The sequence below is a fragment of the Agelaius tricolor genome, unplaced genomic scaffold (genome assembly GCF_023055355.1).
Source record: "Agelaius tricolor isolate 1412-34295 unplaced genomic scaffold, bAgeTri1.0.p SCAF_10, whole genome shotgun sequence".
NCBI classification, from domain to species: Eukaryota; Metazoa; Chordata; class Aves; order Passeriformes; family Icteridae; genus Agelaius; species Agelaius tricolor.
Genome location: NW_027269270.1, coordinates 5630878 through 5650111, shown reverse-complemented (window position 1 = coordinate 5650111; position 19234 = coordinate 5630878). Strand labels below are relative to the sequence as shown.

Genomic DNA, 19234 nt, shown 5'->3' with positions numbered 1-19234 from the left:
AGGCTTACAATACAAGCACTCCAGTCCAAACATAATGACAGGCACAATAAATTAATGACTTGTATTTATGAATATAACATTATTTCATGGCTGGCACATACACGCTGTTATCACATCATACTGTCATAATATTTGTTTGATGTTCATATAAGGGCACAGTTAAGAAGAGAGTGTTCATCACCTTTTTATTAAGGTGACAAAAAAATGAGAACCATCTCTCACTTGGAAGAAGCTTGTTTGGAAATAATTTGAAACACTAGCCCTCTCAGGAGAGGCAGCAAAAATATCTCTTCTATCATCTTACAAGAGTAGCCTGTGAGCCACGTTAATCATCTTGGACTGAAATTTATAACAACATATGGGAGACTTGCCTCACTATTATTAGAAGTTGCAAGTTTCATATGTGTTCCTCAACTAATTTAAGGGTCACTCCTGCTTCGAACATTATACCCCAAGTAATAAGTGCTATAACAGGTCATTTGCATTCAGGAAATTATTTTTGGAAGAAGCTCCTGCTTGATGCAAAAGGGCAAAGGACACTGGAAACTGAAGTCTAGAGCTGACTTCTCTTGGGCCCTGATCCACACAGCTTTTGCAAGTCCATGTGATCTTTTAATTACGTTTCAAAGGATTTTGATAACATCGCCTTTGGAATATTTTGTCTCCTGTGACATTTTGCCAGGTTTTATTGGTATTTACTCATGGCTTTGTGTATGTGCTTCTTAAAAAACAGAACTGCACACAAGATCTGATCTCTTCAACCAGAATTGTGACTTTCTTGTACCTTTACCATGCTCCAAATGTACTGTTATTTCATCTTTTGAAAGAAGAAAGCCACTTCATGTTATGATACCTCTGTCTTAGACTCTGTCTGTATTATAGTCATGAATAAAGAATTTAGTGAAAAGCTGTCTGCATCCTTTTGGGTGCTTCTCAGTTCTCCCTAGCAGAAAACTACAAGCAAGGTTTTGTGTTCCCCCCTGCAGTGAATTTGATGGTGTTGGAAATGTTTACATAGGCATGTTGATGATGACACCATTGCACTGCAATTGTATCCATACTCCACCCTTCTCCCCAAAATCAAAACCCCCTAAGCTCAGTCCTACAGCCATGAAAAGCCATTTTGGAAGGATCTCAGCCAATTCCAAAAGTCATCACTGAGCATCAGTCAAGTGAACAAAGTCTGTTTATTTAAGCTCTGAAACACTTCTTTTTCCTCATGAATTTTCTTTAAATATAGTCACACTGCTCCTACACTCAAGCATACAGCAGATGGAAAATAAATTCATTCTGACTTATTTCCTGAACACTGAGCATGCAGCAGGCAAAATCACAGGTGGTGGTGTATACACTGGCTGCATGATACACCACTGGGTAGTAGTAAAAATAATGTTACATTTTACTTTTACCCCATGAGGAAAAGTACATTTCAGATCTTCTCGAGGAAATAAAATCTTGTCTTAAAAAAATTTTGGGTTCTTATCCGGTGTTAAATTATATTTAAGGGATGTCACTGATAAAAGTATTTAGTATTCTAATTATCACCCCAGTAAACTCAAGTGCAGTATTTAAAACTATTACATGACTTAAAAAATCTTAATAATATGTTGGTTTGCACGAATCTAACTGATGCAAATCTGGTTTTACATTCAAGACATTTCCATGTTATAGAAGTAGCCAGAACCACCCAAAGTGGAATAATTTAGTGCTGCATTTTAAGAGCCACAGTTCTCATGAGGTTTGGCCATAGCTAAATGGGAAGCACTTCCAGAAAAATGCTTTCATTCTGCCTTCCAGTCAGACAAACCTGTGAAGCAAACTGTTCACCTGGGAGTACTCAGTCAGCCAGAGGAACAACTGAATTACCTGCAAAGCTTACAGGGCTTCATGTTAATCATTCTTTTAAAAAAACTGTTATTATTTAATGAGCATGCCACTGTGGATAGCTTAATTAAAAACTTCTCTTCAACATGCAGGTGCTTTTTTTTGTAACTTCCAAATACTGGTGTGTAGAATGAGTAAATAAAGACAGCTCTGGTTTATCTCTGTCTAATCTATCTTACCTTGCTAGAAATACTGTAGACATTTGCTGAATATTGTTGATTACTCCATCTTCAGAGAAAGCAACTCCTTGCAGTGTAACCCTAGAGAAAGGAGACAAAAATGATACAGAGCTGAAGCACCAATACCTAAAAAGCAGAGCTATTTACTACAGAAAAAAACCCCAACGAAATAAATTATCAAAAGTTATGCAGAGAATGAAGATAAGAAATCACTGATTTCTCATAAAAATAAATTAATTTTAAAAAAGGGTATAATAGACCATATAATGGAATGGAAAGAAAAGTGACTCCATAGGGGTTAAAAAGACAATACAATACATAATGAGCTCATAGGAGATGCCACCATTATAATGGATTTAGAGCACCCAGATTTACTGCAGTGTACACCTCAAAGCGTGGAAAAGGTTTTTGATCTCATGCTTTGACACTAAAGCCAGCCTTTAGCATAGCTCAAGGTGTGAGGTGGCAGATTCTTTTGCAGGCTTGCTGAGATTGCTTGAGGATTGTGCAGTTTCCTAGCACCCATGGTTTTGGTAATATAAAAAAGGACCTGGTTATATTCAAACAAGCACAGGTTATCTCTGATTTCACAGCTTCAGACACAATTGATGAGGTATTAACTAAACAGCAGAAAACAGAAAAGTACATATTTCTTAGAACATAGAGCTTAAAGACAATTTCCATGGAAAACAAAAGACACTGGTGAAAACCAGAAGAGAGAATGGAAAGGTAAAGGGGGAACAGCAGTTAGCAGTTCAAGTAACAAAGTCTGCATTCCCTGTAGCCATGTTTCCCTTCATACCTTGAATCTGAAGAAAAAGAAGACCATAAATTTTAGGGAATTAGTAATTAGTAAGCACAGAAATATAAATCAACAGAATGTTAATGCTTAGGACCCTAAATGGCTGAATTAGATCCAAGAATACAACCCTGAGAGTCAGCATGAAATATTGAAAAGACATTAGCAGTACATCATTACAAAAGCAAAGAAACCTTTCCAGGCTTGTCCTGAAGGGGAACGAAAGCAACGTGAATTCCTGGCTCCCAAGGATTTTATCATGTGGATGCAAAGCCTGCTCTGCTGGCCTGAGACTCCTCAAACACTCATAAGAACTGCCCCAACCCCATTAGCTTTTTGGTTGAGTACAACTCATTAAGAAGATTTGTGTTTTATTGTGGTTCTCTATCTAAACACCTGCTCTTACTCTATCATTTGTAGAGTGCCAAAAGAGATTTTCCAGGAAAACCCCAAACCAAATCCACTCTATTTTATAATGGCTACTGGAAATTTGAGAATGGAGTACCTAAATGGAAACTGTGATGGATATTTCCCCTGTGCTGTGGGGGTCAAATGAACCAGTGTAGGTAAGACAAAAATTATTTCAGTTCTTTAGCCGTGTCTCAGATCAACCTTCATCACCAGATGAGCTGAGCCAGTGCCAGTGTATTTGGGCAAGCTGGTTCCAAGTCCTCATTTTTGCCCTTGCCTTTGGTTCCTTCCTTGGCACTTCTCAGGAAAAAAAAATGTGAGGAAGGTGTCTGTCAAGGCAAAGCTAGAAAATGTACTTGTCCTCAGATGAAATCTGACTTCCCCCAAATTGAAGCCCAAATAATACACTCCAAGCTCCATTCACTGCTGAAAGGTGGAAAAAATATTTGTTTAGCATCACCACAACCTGCAGCTGGGAGAAGAGGAGCCACCATTCCCATGCTCCATAGCTGTTACTTCACAAACCAGGCCTGGGAATGCTTGTGCTGTGTGTTCTTGTGCTGTCTGCTTTTATACGGAAAGAGAAACTCCATGGGGACAGTGTTGTGAGAAAACTGTGGGGGAAACACCCCCCTACACCATTGGCTGATTTTTCTTATTCTGCACAGAAAGAGGAAAAGTTTGGCCAAGCCACCACAACCGTTCTCATGTGAGGTGATCCTTTGGTGTGTTTCTGGTAAGGGTGTGGGTTCCCTGATTGCCCCTCCTTCCAGCACAAGCATCCAGCCAGCCACACTCTGCTCCCAGTGCCTGGTATTTTCCCAAGGAAGAAGGATATGGGAAAGGTTGACTGTGATTGATACACTGCAGATGGCAAACACACTCATTTGAGAGGGAAGAGGTGCATAAAGCATGACGGGTGTGTTGTAGCAACTGCATATTAATGCCAGCTCCCAAAGAGCAGCTCAGCCCCAATGCCTGGCTCCAATGCTCCAGCTGAGGAAGATGGCTCTTTTCAGGCATTAAAACCCTTTCCAAAGGCTGCAAACACTCAGAGCATTCTGGGGCTCTAATAATTTATAAGCTAACTAAAAAGAACATACCTCATACCTTGCTGTATGGAGAAATTACTGACAGATGTGATTTCCTCACTGTCTGCAAACCACAAATTACATCATTATAGTGAAAAACACTTTTCAATTAGATTAGAAAATAAAAATTAAATTCTGTGCTATGCAGTGGGATTTGCTGGTATTCTGTTTCACTCTGGGCTAACACAGCTTGGGGGTATTCAAAGAGCTTCTTGAAACACAGTACATCACAATGCAAAACTAACATCCTTTCCCCTGTAATATGCTTGTCTCAAAATTACTCACAGAAGAGGCTACAACATTGCTTACCAGCTTTCCTCTTCTTGTTGCTCTTTATTAGTTCTAAATGGCTAAAAGAACATGAAATTTAGCCCTATTTCAACAGTGATGTTGAAATTTAAAAAAACACAGAACCTGTTAATCTGAGTTATTATTAATATTATTAATTTATATTAATATCAGGTGACACTAAATGTTAGCCCAAAGTGCAAGATGTTCCTATCACTAAATAGTTAGCATTTCTAAGCACAGCATTATTCCTATATGAACTGTAAATAAACATTTCATATTATTCCAGATCCATAATGATATACGTAATTCCTTCAGATTATTTTGTTCTTGTAAGAAACACACAGAACATGGTAGGTAGCACAGCTGTGGAAAGCATTTTGTGCCATTATGATCCCCTAGCTAATGCCTGATTGACTGATGTGAAGAAAGGGCTGTACAGAAAGGAAATCTCATTTCTCAAACCAGCCAGTGCAATGAGAAAGCTTTTGAGCAGAAACTGCTCTTTCACCTGAATGTCTAATTAAACATATCTATGTGGAATATATGTACACAAACCTATAACTACAGGTATACCAACAAGTAACTTTTAACACAATTTAGGATCTAGGGAAGCAATTTGTCTCTACCAAGTTATTACAGGGATGTTAAAATTTACCACACTGCTTTCTCAGAGTTATTCATATAAATCATTAGATACATCAATTAAGGTTTAAGCAGGCAACTGCACAATTCAATAGTTATTCATTAATTTCCCTTTGTTCTAGAGGCTTTGGACAAAATGACAAAATGCTTCCATTTTTTAATGTTGAGCTACTTCAGTAAATTGTAGAAAGTGTAATAAAGTAATTTGATGTAGTCAATTTTATTTCCATTTTGCATTGCATTTGTAATTGTACCATCAATCTCTTTTATTAGTATGCTCTGGATAGCCTTACGTTTGGTCAAGTGATTATATTTTTAATTGATCATAACCTCAGCTTTGTATGCAGCAAGTCTTTTTTTCTTCTCAAAACTTCAGAAGCAGTTGTGAAGTCCCTCAGATTTATGTACTGGAAAAACCCTGGTACAAAGTTCACTCAACATAAAAAAAGCTTTGTGTAGTTATCACAAAGCCAGTAGCAAACAAATAACTCTGTATCCATTAATCTGGGTATCCATGGAATATTTTTCTCCATTAACTCTTCCAGATCTACTCACTAAAAGCCATTCTCCAGCCTTCATTATGCTGGGACATCTTAAAACTAAACTTTGAAGCAACAGCCACTGTAACACTTTCAGATTTCCTATGTGAATTCCAATCTTTAAGCATCCTTTCAATCATTTGCATAATCAACACAGAGTATAAAATCTTTACATGATTTCCATGAGTGTAGGGCATATAGCCATGGATACAGCAATACTTGCTGTGAAGAGTTAATCCTTAAGCAGTTTTATATCTCTGCAGAATGGTAGAGGGGGTTTGGACATCTGTTACTGAAGGTAAAAAATCCCCAAACAGGCAATTCCCTTTTGGTTTATCCTTGTTTCCTATCAACCTGTTAGCTAATGCTGCAAACTAGCAGGCTATTGGGAGAGAAAAACTTGAAATCCCAAGGATGAAAAAACAAAAACCAAAAGCAAACCTGTAAATTTTTAAAGCGTCAGCCTTTAAAATGGTTAGGAATTGGAAGTGTCTGCTAGAGCAGCCAGAGGCAACTCCCAAGAGAAAAGGGCAGTAAAGCTAAAGCTTTAGCCAGTATAGGCAGCTTTCCTTCAGTTGATACTCTTATGTGATGCTTCATAATGGAGCTCATAAATGGGAACATCTTTACTGCATCAGCAGAGAGTGAACAACAAATAAGGAAAGATATAAATAAAGCAGGAGGAGTAAAAGCTGAATTTCTTCTTGGATGCCCCAATACCTTTAAACACTTGTACTAGTTATTTGAAAATCCTTCAGATACTTTATTTAAAAAAAAAATTTAGCATTTCTATTCTTTTCCTCCAAATGAGAATCAAATACATCAAGAAATTTTACGCAGTCTCTCATCTGCCCTTTGTCTTCAAAAACCCTAAAGCAGCTTATGTGATTTCCTGTCTCTGCATTATTCTGTACAGGGGTTTTCATAAATACCTGATTCTTCGGGGTCCACTTTAAAAGAAGAAGCTTCCTCAGCCTTTTGTGCTTGCTTTTTCCCATAATACAATTATGACATTAAATTATTTTGTAGGGTTATATGTTTGTAATATGTTACATTTCATAATACGAAATAGATGATTAATTTTTTCTATAGGGTTATTAAAAATCTTAATTATCAGCATTTTTAATGCCAGAGTTGAATCAGGTAGCCCAACTCTTAGCTGTAAATTTGACCTTTGCTGATGAATATGCCAGATTCAAAGGCCTTCTTGGATGACTGCATATCTGAGTGTTGCTTGATTTCTAGGAGAATGTTACCACCCCTTTTCATTCAATCCTAGTGACATTTGCCTCAAATTAGCCTGTCTAAAGCTGACCATAGCCCAGCACATGCCAGAAAGGAAAGAAACTTAATTTTGCCATAACTTCATCCTATTGATGGAATTCACCTTCCTCAAAGGTCTCTGCTTTTGAGCCAGCAGGGCTGATTGACAGAGCTTTGAACCAGACTTGAAGGGAGAGGGGATAACATCAGGATTGGCAATGACAAGCTGTGGGATGAGAGGCCAGGGTTAGAGGGTTGGGATGCAAGTGAGAGCCCTGAGCTGGTGGCTACAGGACACACTGGCTGTGCTGCAGCACACTTGAAATCAACAGAGATGAGCCAGGGGACTGTGAGGTGATTGGAGCCAAGATGGGAACACCAGAGAGTTTAAACCCCCTTTGTATTAAAAAAGAAAAAAAAAAGAAAAAAGAAAAAAAGGAAAGGAAAAAGAAACAGGAAAAGCAAAAAAACTTCAGAGCAGCGGCCCTCGCTTCCCAGCAGCTGCTGTTCCAGAAGAACCCAGCAGAGGACAGGCCACTCACACAAAATCACTGACCTCCTGCGCGAAAATCCCCTCCGAAGAGCTGTGCCTCGGAGAAAATACAAGCATTCTTGTAGCTAGTGATGCTGAGACAAAGTATTGTGGTATTTCAAGCACTTTGATTGTGCAAAGGCACAAGTGAAACCTCTCCAAGCACGGTAACAACTCTTGAGAGGAATCCAAGGTTTCCCATCAGCGATGCAGCAGCTGACACAGCTATTTTAAAAGACATTGAAGATGAAAGTCAGAATGAATGTCAGGAATTTTGGGTAAAAGCAGAAAACCTACAACTGTAAAGAAAAGAAAGAAAAGACAGCATCCTTTAAGAAGGGCAGAACCCTTAGAATTAAGAGCCTTAGGGCTCTTTTACAAGATATAAGATATATAGGCACCATAGTAAAGAAAGCACAATAAAATCCTGAATACAAAAGAACTCAGAGAAACTGGAAGCTTTCACTATAACTGCATTCTTCCTTAAAAGCTTTTAATGAACTTCATGTACTTCCCTATCTGTTTCTAGGTTTCATTTCAACTATTGTATCAGGTTCTGGAGCAAAGTGTACTGGAACACACAGGAGAGGAAAAAGCAACGGGGCATTTTTGGCCTAATTCCACAGGCACAATTATGCATGGCAACACAAAAGCTGCAGGCAGGAGAGAGATGGCCAGAAGCTGAAGGTAACCGTGTACAACTTCCCCAAAATCTACATTCAGCAGCATTTCCTGGGCAAGCTGAGAAGTGCATCATGGGCTGGAATGGCCACACTTTGCCACCAGTTTTACCTGTTTCCCCCATTTTATCCATTGCACAATTGCATACCATGGCTTGTGAGACACTCCTTAGCAGGCAGGACTCACTAGTGCAACACCCACAGCTCTTGAGTGGAGGAAATCATCTGCCACTTTGTCCTGGTACTCAAACCAGAGACCCAAGTACACCTCAGGGGAGACCACTTAAAATTCCAAATTGCTGAATGTTTTGGGCATCCATACCTTGAGCCACACCCGCTCTTCTCCTGTGTGAAACAGAATATCTAGAACTCAGAACTGGTAAAACCAAGGTGGATTTCTTTCTTGGTAAGCTGAGAGAGTTGAATACTCATACCATCAACGTCTGTGAAGTTGACTTCCAGTAGCTGATACTGCAGAATGTTTAGAAGGTTAAATATGACTGCTTTTTTAGGGGAAAAAAAGAAGTATAGCAAAGGACAAACTCTTTCAGGCCATTTGTTCTGGAGCAAGAACTCGCATGACTTACAGCTTTCATATTTTAGTTCATGATAATAAGTTTAAAAGTGGCTGTGTTTGCCTTACAGTAGATGCATTTACATAATGTGATTGGGATGATGTTTCCATAGGCATTTTGTTATTGCAAGAGCTCTTTCTAGGTGTTTTATAGGCATGGCCTTATATCTGTGTTTTGGTTCAAAGTAATGCATTTATCTTGTGATTCAGAAGGCTAAGAGAAAGCATCTGATGAGCTGGACTCATAATTAAGCCCTTGAAACACCCTAACTCCAATACATTTTATGATATGTCTGAATTTTTCTATTCAAATTTAACTGTTCCAAACAAAATAACTGCACAAACATTATTTCCAGCTTATAGTAGCAAAGAGAGAGATGAGTCCAAAAAGATTTAAAACGGAGTTTTCTATCTATTTCATTTTGCTATTCTTGAATTTAGGCTTTGTGCTGACAAAAGTGAGAGAAAAGCTTACTCAATTAGTACCTTCCTCAGCAGCTCAGGAGGAATGTTATCTCTTCCTTATAAGCAAATCAGGGAGAGAAGCCAACTGGTTCAGAGGTAGGACTTGACATCAACGTAAACAGCAATCACAGATTAACAGTGCATTTTGCAACACCTGCTTTATTTCTTCCAGTTCTGCCTTCTGAGGTAAATCAATTATGAGAACTATTTCATTTAACTTGAACAACAGAATAAAGAAAAGTGAATTTCTGGTCCTGCAGGCTGTAAGGAAGTGTTTGAAAATGTAGCCCATAGCAGGATGAGGTCGTCCAGTTACTGGCAGGGTTAATAACCCATGTCCCTTTCCTCCCCTGCCAGGAAGGCAGCTCCTTCATACTCCTGTAACTCTCCCTTTTCTCAGAAATGTCCTGGTTGCCTTCCATGTCCGTTTGGTCCTCCCCCAAAACAAGCAGAGCTCTCAGCTGGCTGTCCCTGGGCGCTGCTGGCCGGGCAGGGGTGACAGGCTGCGGATGCTCAGGGCGGGCGAGCGGCGTGCTGAGCGCTGCCGAGGGAGCACGAGCTCCCTGCCTAACGACAGCCTGCCAAAAAGGATGGGTAATGCTTGGGCTCTGCTTGCCTTCTCCTCAGGGAGGCCATTAGTAATCTCCTTTTCCTCTGCACAGTCACTGTTTTTCCACATAACTTGCAGTTACAGCATGTCTTTGAAACCTCTTTATCAAATTTGTAGGGGTGGGTTTGGTTTCTTTTCCCTTTTTTCAACTTTTTTTTTTCAAATTTTTTTTTTTTAGGTTTTCCAAAAGCTCATGGTGGAATGGGGAAAGTAGAGGAGAAGTTGCCAGGTAGACAGATGTATGCCTTTTTCCTTTTCAAAGGAACATTCTTGCAGTGCTTGATTTTGGGGGCCTGAGCCATGATCTTCGCATAGTCAGGATTGGGAATAATATTCACTATTGGCAGACACAACGGGTAGAATGACACAAATCCCAAAGATAATATTAAAATGCCATAAAGTTCAGTAAGATGTGCATTTCATTTTTAACTCTTCTTTAGTTTTGCTAGTGAAATGTCTTAGGGTTTCGTTGTTGGGGTTTTTTAAAAATATTTTTATGCCTAATTAATTTTAGAACAACTTTTACCTGGTCTCTTCATCACTTATTTTTTTTCTCTTCTATCACCTACTTCTGTAGTCATCACTTTTCATCACTTGTAGTCATTGCAGTTTTTCCAAAACCACTACAATGCCAGTCAGACAGAAAGATAAATCACATATTCTATTATTATTATCAAATAAATTAGATCCTTCAATAGGTCCTGATCAAGTGCAACTCTTTGTGCTCTCTTAAATTCTTGCAGTTTCAGAGAAAAAAAAAAGGATAAGCCAGCAACCAGAAAAGATGAAAAGTATTCTACTAACAGCCTAGCATTATTCACAGTACCTATGAAATGCATTTTATGAGGGAAATGGAAATATTGCTCTCTGTTATGCAGCTGCTGGTGAATTCTGGGGTGCTTTTGTCACCCCCAGGCCCTCTGCCACCACTCCAGCTGCTGTTGCTGCCTCCTAAACAGCGGTGCTCAGCAGGGTCTGTTTGCCACCATGAGTCACCTGAGCCCTTGCTCTGAGTTCCCTGAGGATCTGGGCTTACAGGAGAGGACCTTGGCCCTGCAGCCATAACTAAATTCTGCACAGAAAGGAGCAAAGGCACTCTTGCTTGCAGATTAATGGACTCTCTAAAGATTGGGAAAAGAACCTCGAAGCTCTGCATGTTCATGCTGGCCAGAACATGAGGACTGGCAGGAGAAGGAGCAGGCGAGGTCCCAGGGTGGCTGCAGAGCACAGCCCAAGAGGGTCACAGTGCTGAGGCACTGCTTTGCTGAGCACTTCTCTTGCCCCTCTCCCTCATGAGAAGGGCAAGAGAGGTTTTTAGCCATGATTTTTTAGCCATGGTCTGCCAGAACATTGAATTACTTTCATATCAATGACTGCATCATTATTGATGGATCATTATCTTAAACTGTTTCTGGTGCGAAACCTGGTACCTGCCAAACTTTCTACTTGGGGTAGATTCCCTTCTATAGCCATATGGTTAAGTTTAGTTTAAAATAAAGAAATAATTAAAAATAATTTCATAATGACATTAACTGTAGAAATAGTAAACAACCCCTAACTTAAATCCCCCCAAAATTCAGTGCTTTTGAGAAAGAGTCTTACTGTAAATTTTCCTATGCATCTTTCACAAAAACACATTTCCATCATTTGAAATGCACCAATAATCTGTTTTAGAGATGTTACAAGCATGGCAGGCAGTTTCCTTGTTCCAGTGAACCACAGCCCATTTGTGCTACCACATGCTGAAAGTAGCTGCATTGTCTCTGTGTAAAAACCAAATGCTCAGGAGCTAAGGCAGCAAACTGCTTGCTTTAAACATGGGTTTTGGTTGAAATCAGAATATCAGGGTCTGACCCTAAAGCTACATGCCTGGAATGTGTGAGCATGATACATCTGTCACTTGCATCAACTTTACATCAGGGCAGGATGACCAATTTTAATTGAATACTTGTGATTTATGTCACTGGTTATGAGCTGAATATTAGGCTCAGTTCTGTGGTATACAGTGAATTTGCATGCCCTGGAGAGGTGATACAAAAAGAATATGAATGGCCAGGCAGGAAAAAAAAATTTTGAGAGTTCTGTCCACATCTTTACTTATACCAACATTTTTCCTATATGAACACATGCAAAACCCCTTGTCTGGCATATTTTTAGTAGTACTCAGAATGGGAAAAGAAAATAAACTCTGTGAGAAACTGAAAATTCAGTCCTAACTTAGGCTAACTTTGGCATATTGCATGGAATTCCAGGATTTCTCTTTGCTATAATACACAGATTCCAAATATTCAAATATATACAATACATACCAATTCCAGGGTTTCTGTTTGCTGGGACATGCAGCCAGGGTTGAGCAGTAACCCCCTCACCCCCCTCACTAAGTGTGAATTCCATAATTATTGCTAACAGCTCATCAAAAGTGAGCTACATTTGATTTTAAGATCAAATGTAAGATTTTATAAGCCTACCTATGCAACCACACAGATATATGTTTCTTATGCAGAAAGCATATTAAAACTGTATTTTTTAACATATAAGCAAGACATAAGAGAATTTCTAAGTATCTGAGTAGAAAGTAATAAAGCACAGAGATATCACTTAGGCTGACATAACACAGAGACATTTTGAAGAGAAATAAAAGGTTACATAGAAAAAGAAGATAAATAACCAGTAGATATTTAAATATTTTAAGTCTTATAATGCTTTGACAAATAATGAAAAAAGCAAGTCAAACTATTCCTGTGTAATATTAGAGTGAGTAGCTAAAGATATTCCTTAAAAATACCTTTGCTACTAAAGATACTTAATTTACTGCCCAGAATTCTGGTGACAGCATGAAGAGGGGACAGAATCATTTTTCATTACTGACTGTTAATTCAGTAAGGCATTTGTTCTGTGGGTTTTGATATATGCTAAAGGGGTAAAAAAATAAGACAGGCATTTGCATAGTGTCAGATATGCACAATACCTCCAATACTGCTTTAGCTAATGTTTAGGAAAACCCAGTAAGGTTTTCTGAAATAGGAACTGCTGAATATATACCAGTTGTTGAACAACATAAATTAGTACTCATTGCAATCCATTTCTAAAGTATAATTTTTCTGCCTGCTAAAAGTAATCTCTCAGGATTTTCTTGTAAATAGAACAAACTTTCAAGTCAGAAAGATTGGTAGAAGCCTAAAGCAAGTTTAGAGCAAGGTTTCTCTTGATTCATAATACAAGTATACAGTTGGTATAATATTTAAGAATGACAGTGCTGTCTTTCAGTCCTGCTGCCCACAATACTTGGAAATATATCCTTTCAGAATGTGAAGGCATATCCTCTGCGAAGTACCCAGATAAATCAGTTCACCCTTGGCTGTAACTAAACGCTGTCTAGTGACTTGTGATCGACAGGGCTTTACCCTCTGACAGCCAGATTCATTGTTGGGACAGCAACCAATCGTCGGGTTTGACGACATGAGCCTAATCAAAGTTGGAGTATAAAAAGCCCCCCTTGGAATATATAAGGTACACCAGTGTGGCAAGCTTCTCTCAGATTGCATTTGCTTTCACGGATCTGTTTAGTACTGAAAGGGAAAGGGGGAGGGGGAAAAAAAAAGAAGGCAAAAGTGCTGCACTGAATGTGAGATCATGCAAAAGCTAGTGCTCTATGCTTCTATTTACCTGTTCATGCTGATTGCAGTTGATCCGGTGGCTCTTGATGACAGTAGTCAGCCCACAGAGAACGCTGAAAAGGACGGACTGTGCAATGCTTGTATGTGGAGACAGAATACAAAATCTTCCAGAATAGAAGCCATAAAAATTCAAATCCTCAGCAAACTGCGTCTGGAACAAGCTCCTAACATTAGCAGGGATGTTATTAAACAACTTTTACCCAAGGCTCCTCCACTGCAGGAACTGATTGATCAGTATGATGTGCAGAGAGATGACAGTAGCGATGGCTCTTTGGAAGATGATGACTATCATGCCACCACCGAAACGATTATCACAATGCCTACAGAGTGTAAGTAACCCTGCTTCTTTCGCCTCCCACTGCTCCTCCGAGAGAGTTGTCTCCCTGCTGTAGAGCCACACAACTCCTCCTCAGGCTCTCCCAACAGGCTGCTGGCTGAAGTCTGCTGGAGGGAGGGAGGAGAGCGTTATTTCTAAAGAATTTGAGCCAGGTTCAGATGGCCGTGTGGCAATCCTTTGTTTTACTGTTCGGTTTTCGGCTCCTTATAATGTGTGTGCCCTGTAGCACTTAGGATTTGCCCATTGCCTTAGAAAGCAAAGGGAGATCTGCAGTTCAGTCAACTTCGTTATCTGCAGCACTCGGGGCATTTCCTCTCGCAAATATAAAGTACAAGTGCAGATAATCAGAGAACTAAATTTTTGTGAGGGAGGTTTCACTGGCCAGTATTTTTAGAAGGAATAGAAATCAACAGAAATGCAGCTTAGAGCACTACACCTACCTAGCTGCAACATGCTACAGCAAGTGCAAGCAGAGAGTTAAATTCTTGCCTCTTTGCTGATCCCATAAACTAGCACCACCCACCTCAGAGTTAAAACTATATATTTAAAGCAAATATGTGTGTAACAGATTAAATGTAAAAATGTCCGTGCTATAGCAATCAGCTCATGTAATCGTGCCAAGGAAGAATGAAGGCATTTACTGAATGAGCAGATTCTGAGTTGTCTTCTGAGTGCTAAACATCTGCTATGCCTCCTATCAAGTATCTTTCGCACAGCTAATACTGTAGTATCTTATGTTCTTCATCAGCTAAAGTATTCGACTATGGCAGCTGTTTTTTTAAATAACACTTATGAATATGATGTCAAAAAGGAAAAATATGACAGGACATATAAGGCATGTTAGCAGTTACAGATATCATTGTGATATGCAGACTAGAATAATATCTGCTGCTCTCACCAGCTAAAAATGAACCCACAGATGAAAAAGTAAATTTTCAGTGAAATTTTTCAACTTAGTAATTATTAAGATGGACACTTAATAGCATAATTTTACTGCAGCCTTATAAGAAAGCTGAGAGCTGAGGTCTGCCTGCATTTTTATTCCAGACTTTTATGTTCAAGGGTTTATAACTATTTTTAATCAAACAGCTATACATTTACAGTGACTGAAGAAAAGTCGTTGTATTTCACTGCTCTGAGTTCATTTCCTACTTATAAAAAGCCCCTGAGCTATTTTAAATGCACTAAAGAGACAGGTATCTTAAGTGATGAGATTTATGAACGTTAAAGTCCTGCACCATTTAGGATTAGTACACCCATTTTATCCTGGCATGGAAAGATATTGCCATGACTAGGTATGACAGCTGCATCGTAGGCTACAGGAAGGAGGAACGCAGCACTGCACGTGACTTTCCTCTAATGTTATTCAAATGAAAACAAAATGATCCTTATATTAATCCCCTCAATTATTTTCTTCCCACTGAGAAGAGAAATGTAAGTGTTTGTGCAGTTTGCCCAGGGCTGTAGGGTCTGCAGCAGGCTGAGGCATTTGAGTAAATTAGAAATAGCTGGATCACCACACACATGTTGAGTCAGCTTATGCAAAGTTGCTATTCTGCATGCTTTATGAAGGTCCTCAGGAGGTGACCAGCAGAAGTGAATTGGTAGTAGGTGATAGAGTAATTTTGTTGACATCCATTAAAGTTTCTGTAGTGTGTAAACCATAGAAAATGAATTAAGTTAAATCCACTTTGTTACTGATAGTCTTTATAACATATTGTAATATTTTTATACAGTCTGAAAAAAATAGTCAGGTTTATATTCGCGTTTTTTCTTGTTCCCTGTTCAGTAATCTGTTCTTTCCATTCATTTATAGCTGATTTTCTTGTACAAATGGAGGGAAAACCAAAATGTTGCTTCTTTAAGTTTAGCTCTAAAATACAATATAACAAAGTAGTAAAGGCACAATTGTGGATATACTTGAGGCAAGTCCAAAAACCTACAACGGTGTTTGTGCAGATCCTGAGACTTATTAAGCCCATGAAAGATGGCACAAGATATACTGGAATTCGATCTTTGAAACTTGACATGAACCCAGGCACCGGTATTTGGCAGAGTATTGATGTGAAGACAGTGTTGCAAAATTGGCTCAAACAGCCTGAATCCAATTTAGGCATCGAAATAAAAGCTTTTGATGAGAACGGACGGAATCTCGCTGTAACTTTCCCAGGACCGGGGGAAGATGGATTGGTAAGTCTATTTAGAAAAATCCCATTTCATTGAAAAGCATTTAAACTCTGTTTTAAAGATAAAATGGATGCATTGTTTAGGAAGTGGAAGATAAAAGTTCTGTGTACCCAATTCTTTCATTCTTTACTCTCTGATCATGCCAAAAATCAATAGCTTTCCTCTGCCTCTGTTTCCCTATCTAAAAAATTGAGAGAAATTGCAATATTTCAGAAAGACATTGCAAGGCATTAACTAGAAAAGGTTTTGGCAATTACTGATAGATAATGCTATCAAAGTAACATTGTTTTCAATTTTGAGAACAAATACTGCTTGATAAGCAACTATTTCACATAAAGAAAAGTCTTTAGAGTCTTTCACTGGTTAGGAAAGATGCCTCCAATATTGCTGAGAGGCAAGGGAGTTCCTACATACTCTCTATGCCTATATTTTCTATTAACAATAAAAAATATCTCTTTATGAAGGTGAGAGCAAATCTTCTTCGTAATATTAATAATATATATAATAATAATATAATAATAGTATTTGGTAGAGTGTATCATTCTACCAATTAGAAGCGTCTGAACAGAGAAATTCTGCTTGATACAACAATTGAGTCATGATGATAAGAAAGTGCACAAAGTAACTGGTTTGTTTCTATAAGAAGAGATGAACAAATTAAATCTGAAATGTACCTACAAGTACACCTGAAATAAACCTGAAACTACAGCATTTCCCTTGCTATTTGTTTCTGTAATCACTATTCATCTACAACCTATACAAATTTCTATACTTATCACAACCAAGTGATACCTCCTTTTGCATAAAGTATGAAGAATATTATTCTACTTCTACTTCTGTGTAGTAGATGAATCTGTTGATCATAGAAACAGAAAAATTTAGGTTGGAGAAGACCATGGTGTCCAACCATATTTATGCAACATTTAACTTCACAGCAGTATAATATAATAAGGAAAAACTCTGAGATATCTTAATTGTACATCCAATATAAATGTGGATCTCCTGTATTTGGAACAGGCCAGCTGGATATCATGATCAGGAATGTCCTCACCACCTCCATCCATTCAAATGATGATACATACTAACCCATGGCTATCATAATTTATAAATAAACATTTCAGTGGCAGAGCAGGGTTAGAGGCACAGCCGATAATGGGAGAGGAAATCTTTCTTCCCCCCAGCTCCTCTCCAGCAGCTCCCAGTACAGGGGTGCTCCTCTCACCAAACACCTCCCTATATAATTTACCTTTGGAAATGGCACTTCCAGCAGCTCCACAGCTCACAGGGAAACAGCTTGAGAGGGAAACCTGCTTAACAAAGTTAGATGGGCTGTTATTCCTGAGAAATGGTCTCCATGGGATGGCCCCATCAGTGCTGAACCAACTCACGGGGCAGAAATCAGTGTGTGGAAGGCAGCAACTTTGGGAACTGAAGTTGCAATTGTGGGGGTTACAATTTCCTTCTAGTCCCAGTTGGTGACTGTGGAAACACACCTTCCGTAGGAGGCATGTGGCTCAGGGATCTGCCAAAAGTACATTCCTGGCCACAGGACTCTTCCAGGAGTCAAAATATTTAGCTGCCCCTCCAAATTCATTCAGTCATAGAGTCATTCAAGTATGGCAGCAATAGAGGAGCAACTTTTGTCCTCCTTGGTCTGGACAAAAAAACTTCCCTTGATATCCAGAAAGCCTGAATTCAATATGATTTTTAGGAAGGGAATTTCAGTAGGACTCACAAAAGCTCTTATTATGGAGTTTAAAACAAAGTAAAAAAATCCACATCAAAAGTAAAAATCCAGCATCCTCCAAATTTCTGAAATGTTCTTACAGCAGTTAAACAATGTAAGCACTGAGACAGTGGTGATTTCAGGGACAAATACTCAGATATTAAAGCTCTGTATAGAGAAACAGCAGGGAAATGCAGAGAGAACTATAACAGAATTGCAGGTCAAATTTTGTTTGCAAACATCACTTCGGAATATCAATTTGATACATCTACATCTGAAATATTGTTTGCATGTTTTTAGTGAACTTGGGCTTACCTCAGAAATGATTCCAATTGCTTCTCCTCTTCTCACAGAACCCATTTTTAGAGGTCAGAGTTACAGACACACCAAAACGGTCCCGCAGAGATTTCGGTCTCGACTGTGACGAGCACTCGACAGAATCCCGATGTTGCCGCTACCCGCTGACGGTGGATTTTGAAGCTTTTGGCTGGGATTGGATTATCGCTCCTAAACGATACAAAGCCAACTACTGCTCCGGAGAATGTGAATTTGTGTTTTTACAAAAGTACCCACACACCCACCTGGTGCACCAAGCCAACCCCAGGGGCTCGGCAGGCCCTTGCTGCACGCCCACCAAGATGTCCCCCATCAACATGCTGTACTTCAATGGCAAAGAACAAATCATCTACGGCAAGATACCAGCCATGGTTGTAGATCGCTGCGGGTGCTCATGAGATCCTCACCAGATCCCACTGCTTCACACGTCATGGAAGCTACTAAATAAAAAGGAAAAAAAAGAAAAAAAAAGAGAAAAATAGAAAAAGTTATACCCCCTCACCATTCTCTCAAACTGTGAAGTCACGTACACAAGGCATTGCCGACCTGCTGCGTGCTACCAGCAGCAGTTACAGAACATGAACTAAAGGACAATGTAATTACCTGATGGCTGCTTGTGAGCCAGCAAAAGAGAAAAGCTACAATCAAAATCACCGGATTTAATCCACAAAGTTCTTACATTATGAGGGAATCAATATTCAGTCATTTGGATGCAAATTTATATGCAGGTTTCAGTACACATTGGTAATCAAAAGCAAGCTCCTTCTCACCTGAGGACAGAAGGAGCAGGCTTTTAGGTTCCTTTCTTCACACCTTCACTTAGTATCATATTTACAGGAACATATATACTGGTAACATATACACCACTACACAATACCACCAGAATCATCCTTAAACACTTGAATATATAGTGCAGACTTGTGAAATTTATCAGATGAAATTCCACACAAATGGACAAACCCTGAAATTAGGGATGGCATAGTGTATTTAGCGTGTTTCCATTCCTTTTTC

General features: G+C 39.1%; 2 protein-coding genes across 5 annotated transcripts in view; one reads left to right on the top strand and one right to left on the bottom strand.

Annotated features, from left to right (window-relative positions):
- The window catches only part of CUNH2orf88 (chromosome unknown C2orf88 homolog), a 38546-nt gene extending 24784 nt beyond the window's left edge, over positions 1-13762 (bottom strand). For 2 of the 4 annotated variants that reach the window (XM_071434494.1, XM_071434489.1), the window contains exons 1-4: positions 13627-13762; positions 10487-10583; positions 7656-7856; positions 2064-2144 (exon numbers count right to left, since the gene is read on the bottom strand). The gene's annotated coding sequence lies outside the window, so the exon portion shown is untranslated. The remainder of the gene's footprint in view (positions 1-2063; positions 2145-7655; positions 7857-10486; positions 10584-13626) is intronic. The other 2 variants (XM_071434490.1, XM_071434491.1) reach the window with 2 other exon arrangements.
- On the top strand, positions 13181-18694 carry MSTN (myostatin). Its single transcript, XM_071434484.1, has 3 exons — positions 13181-13966; positions 15791-16164; positions 18241-18694. The coding sequence occupies exons 1-3, from the start codon at positions 13594-13596 to the stop codon at positions 18619-18621; spliced, it is 1128 nt and encodes a 375-aa protein (XP_071290585.1). The 5' UTR covers positions 13181-13593; the 3' UTR covers positions 18622-18694.
- Positions 18695-19234: the final 540 nt, after the last annotated feature.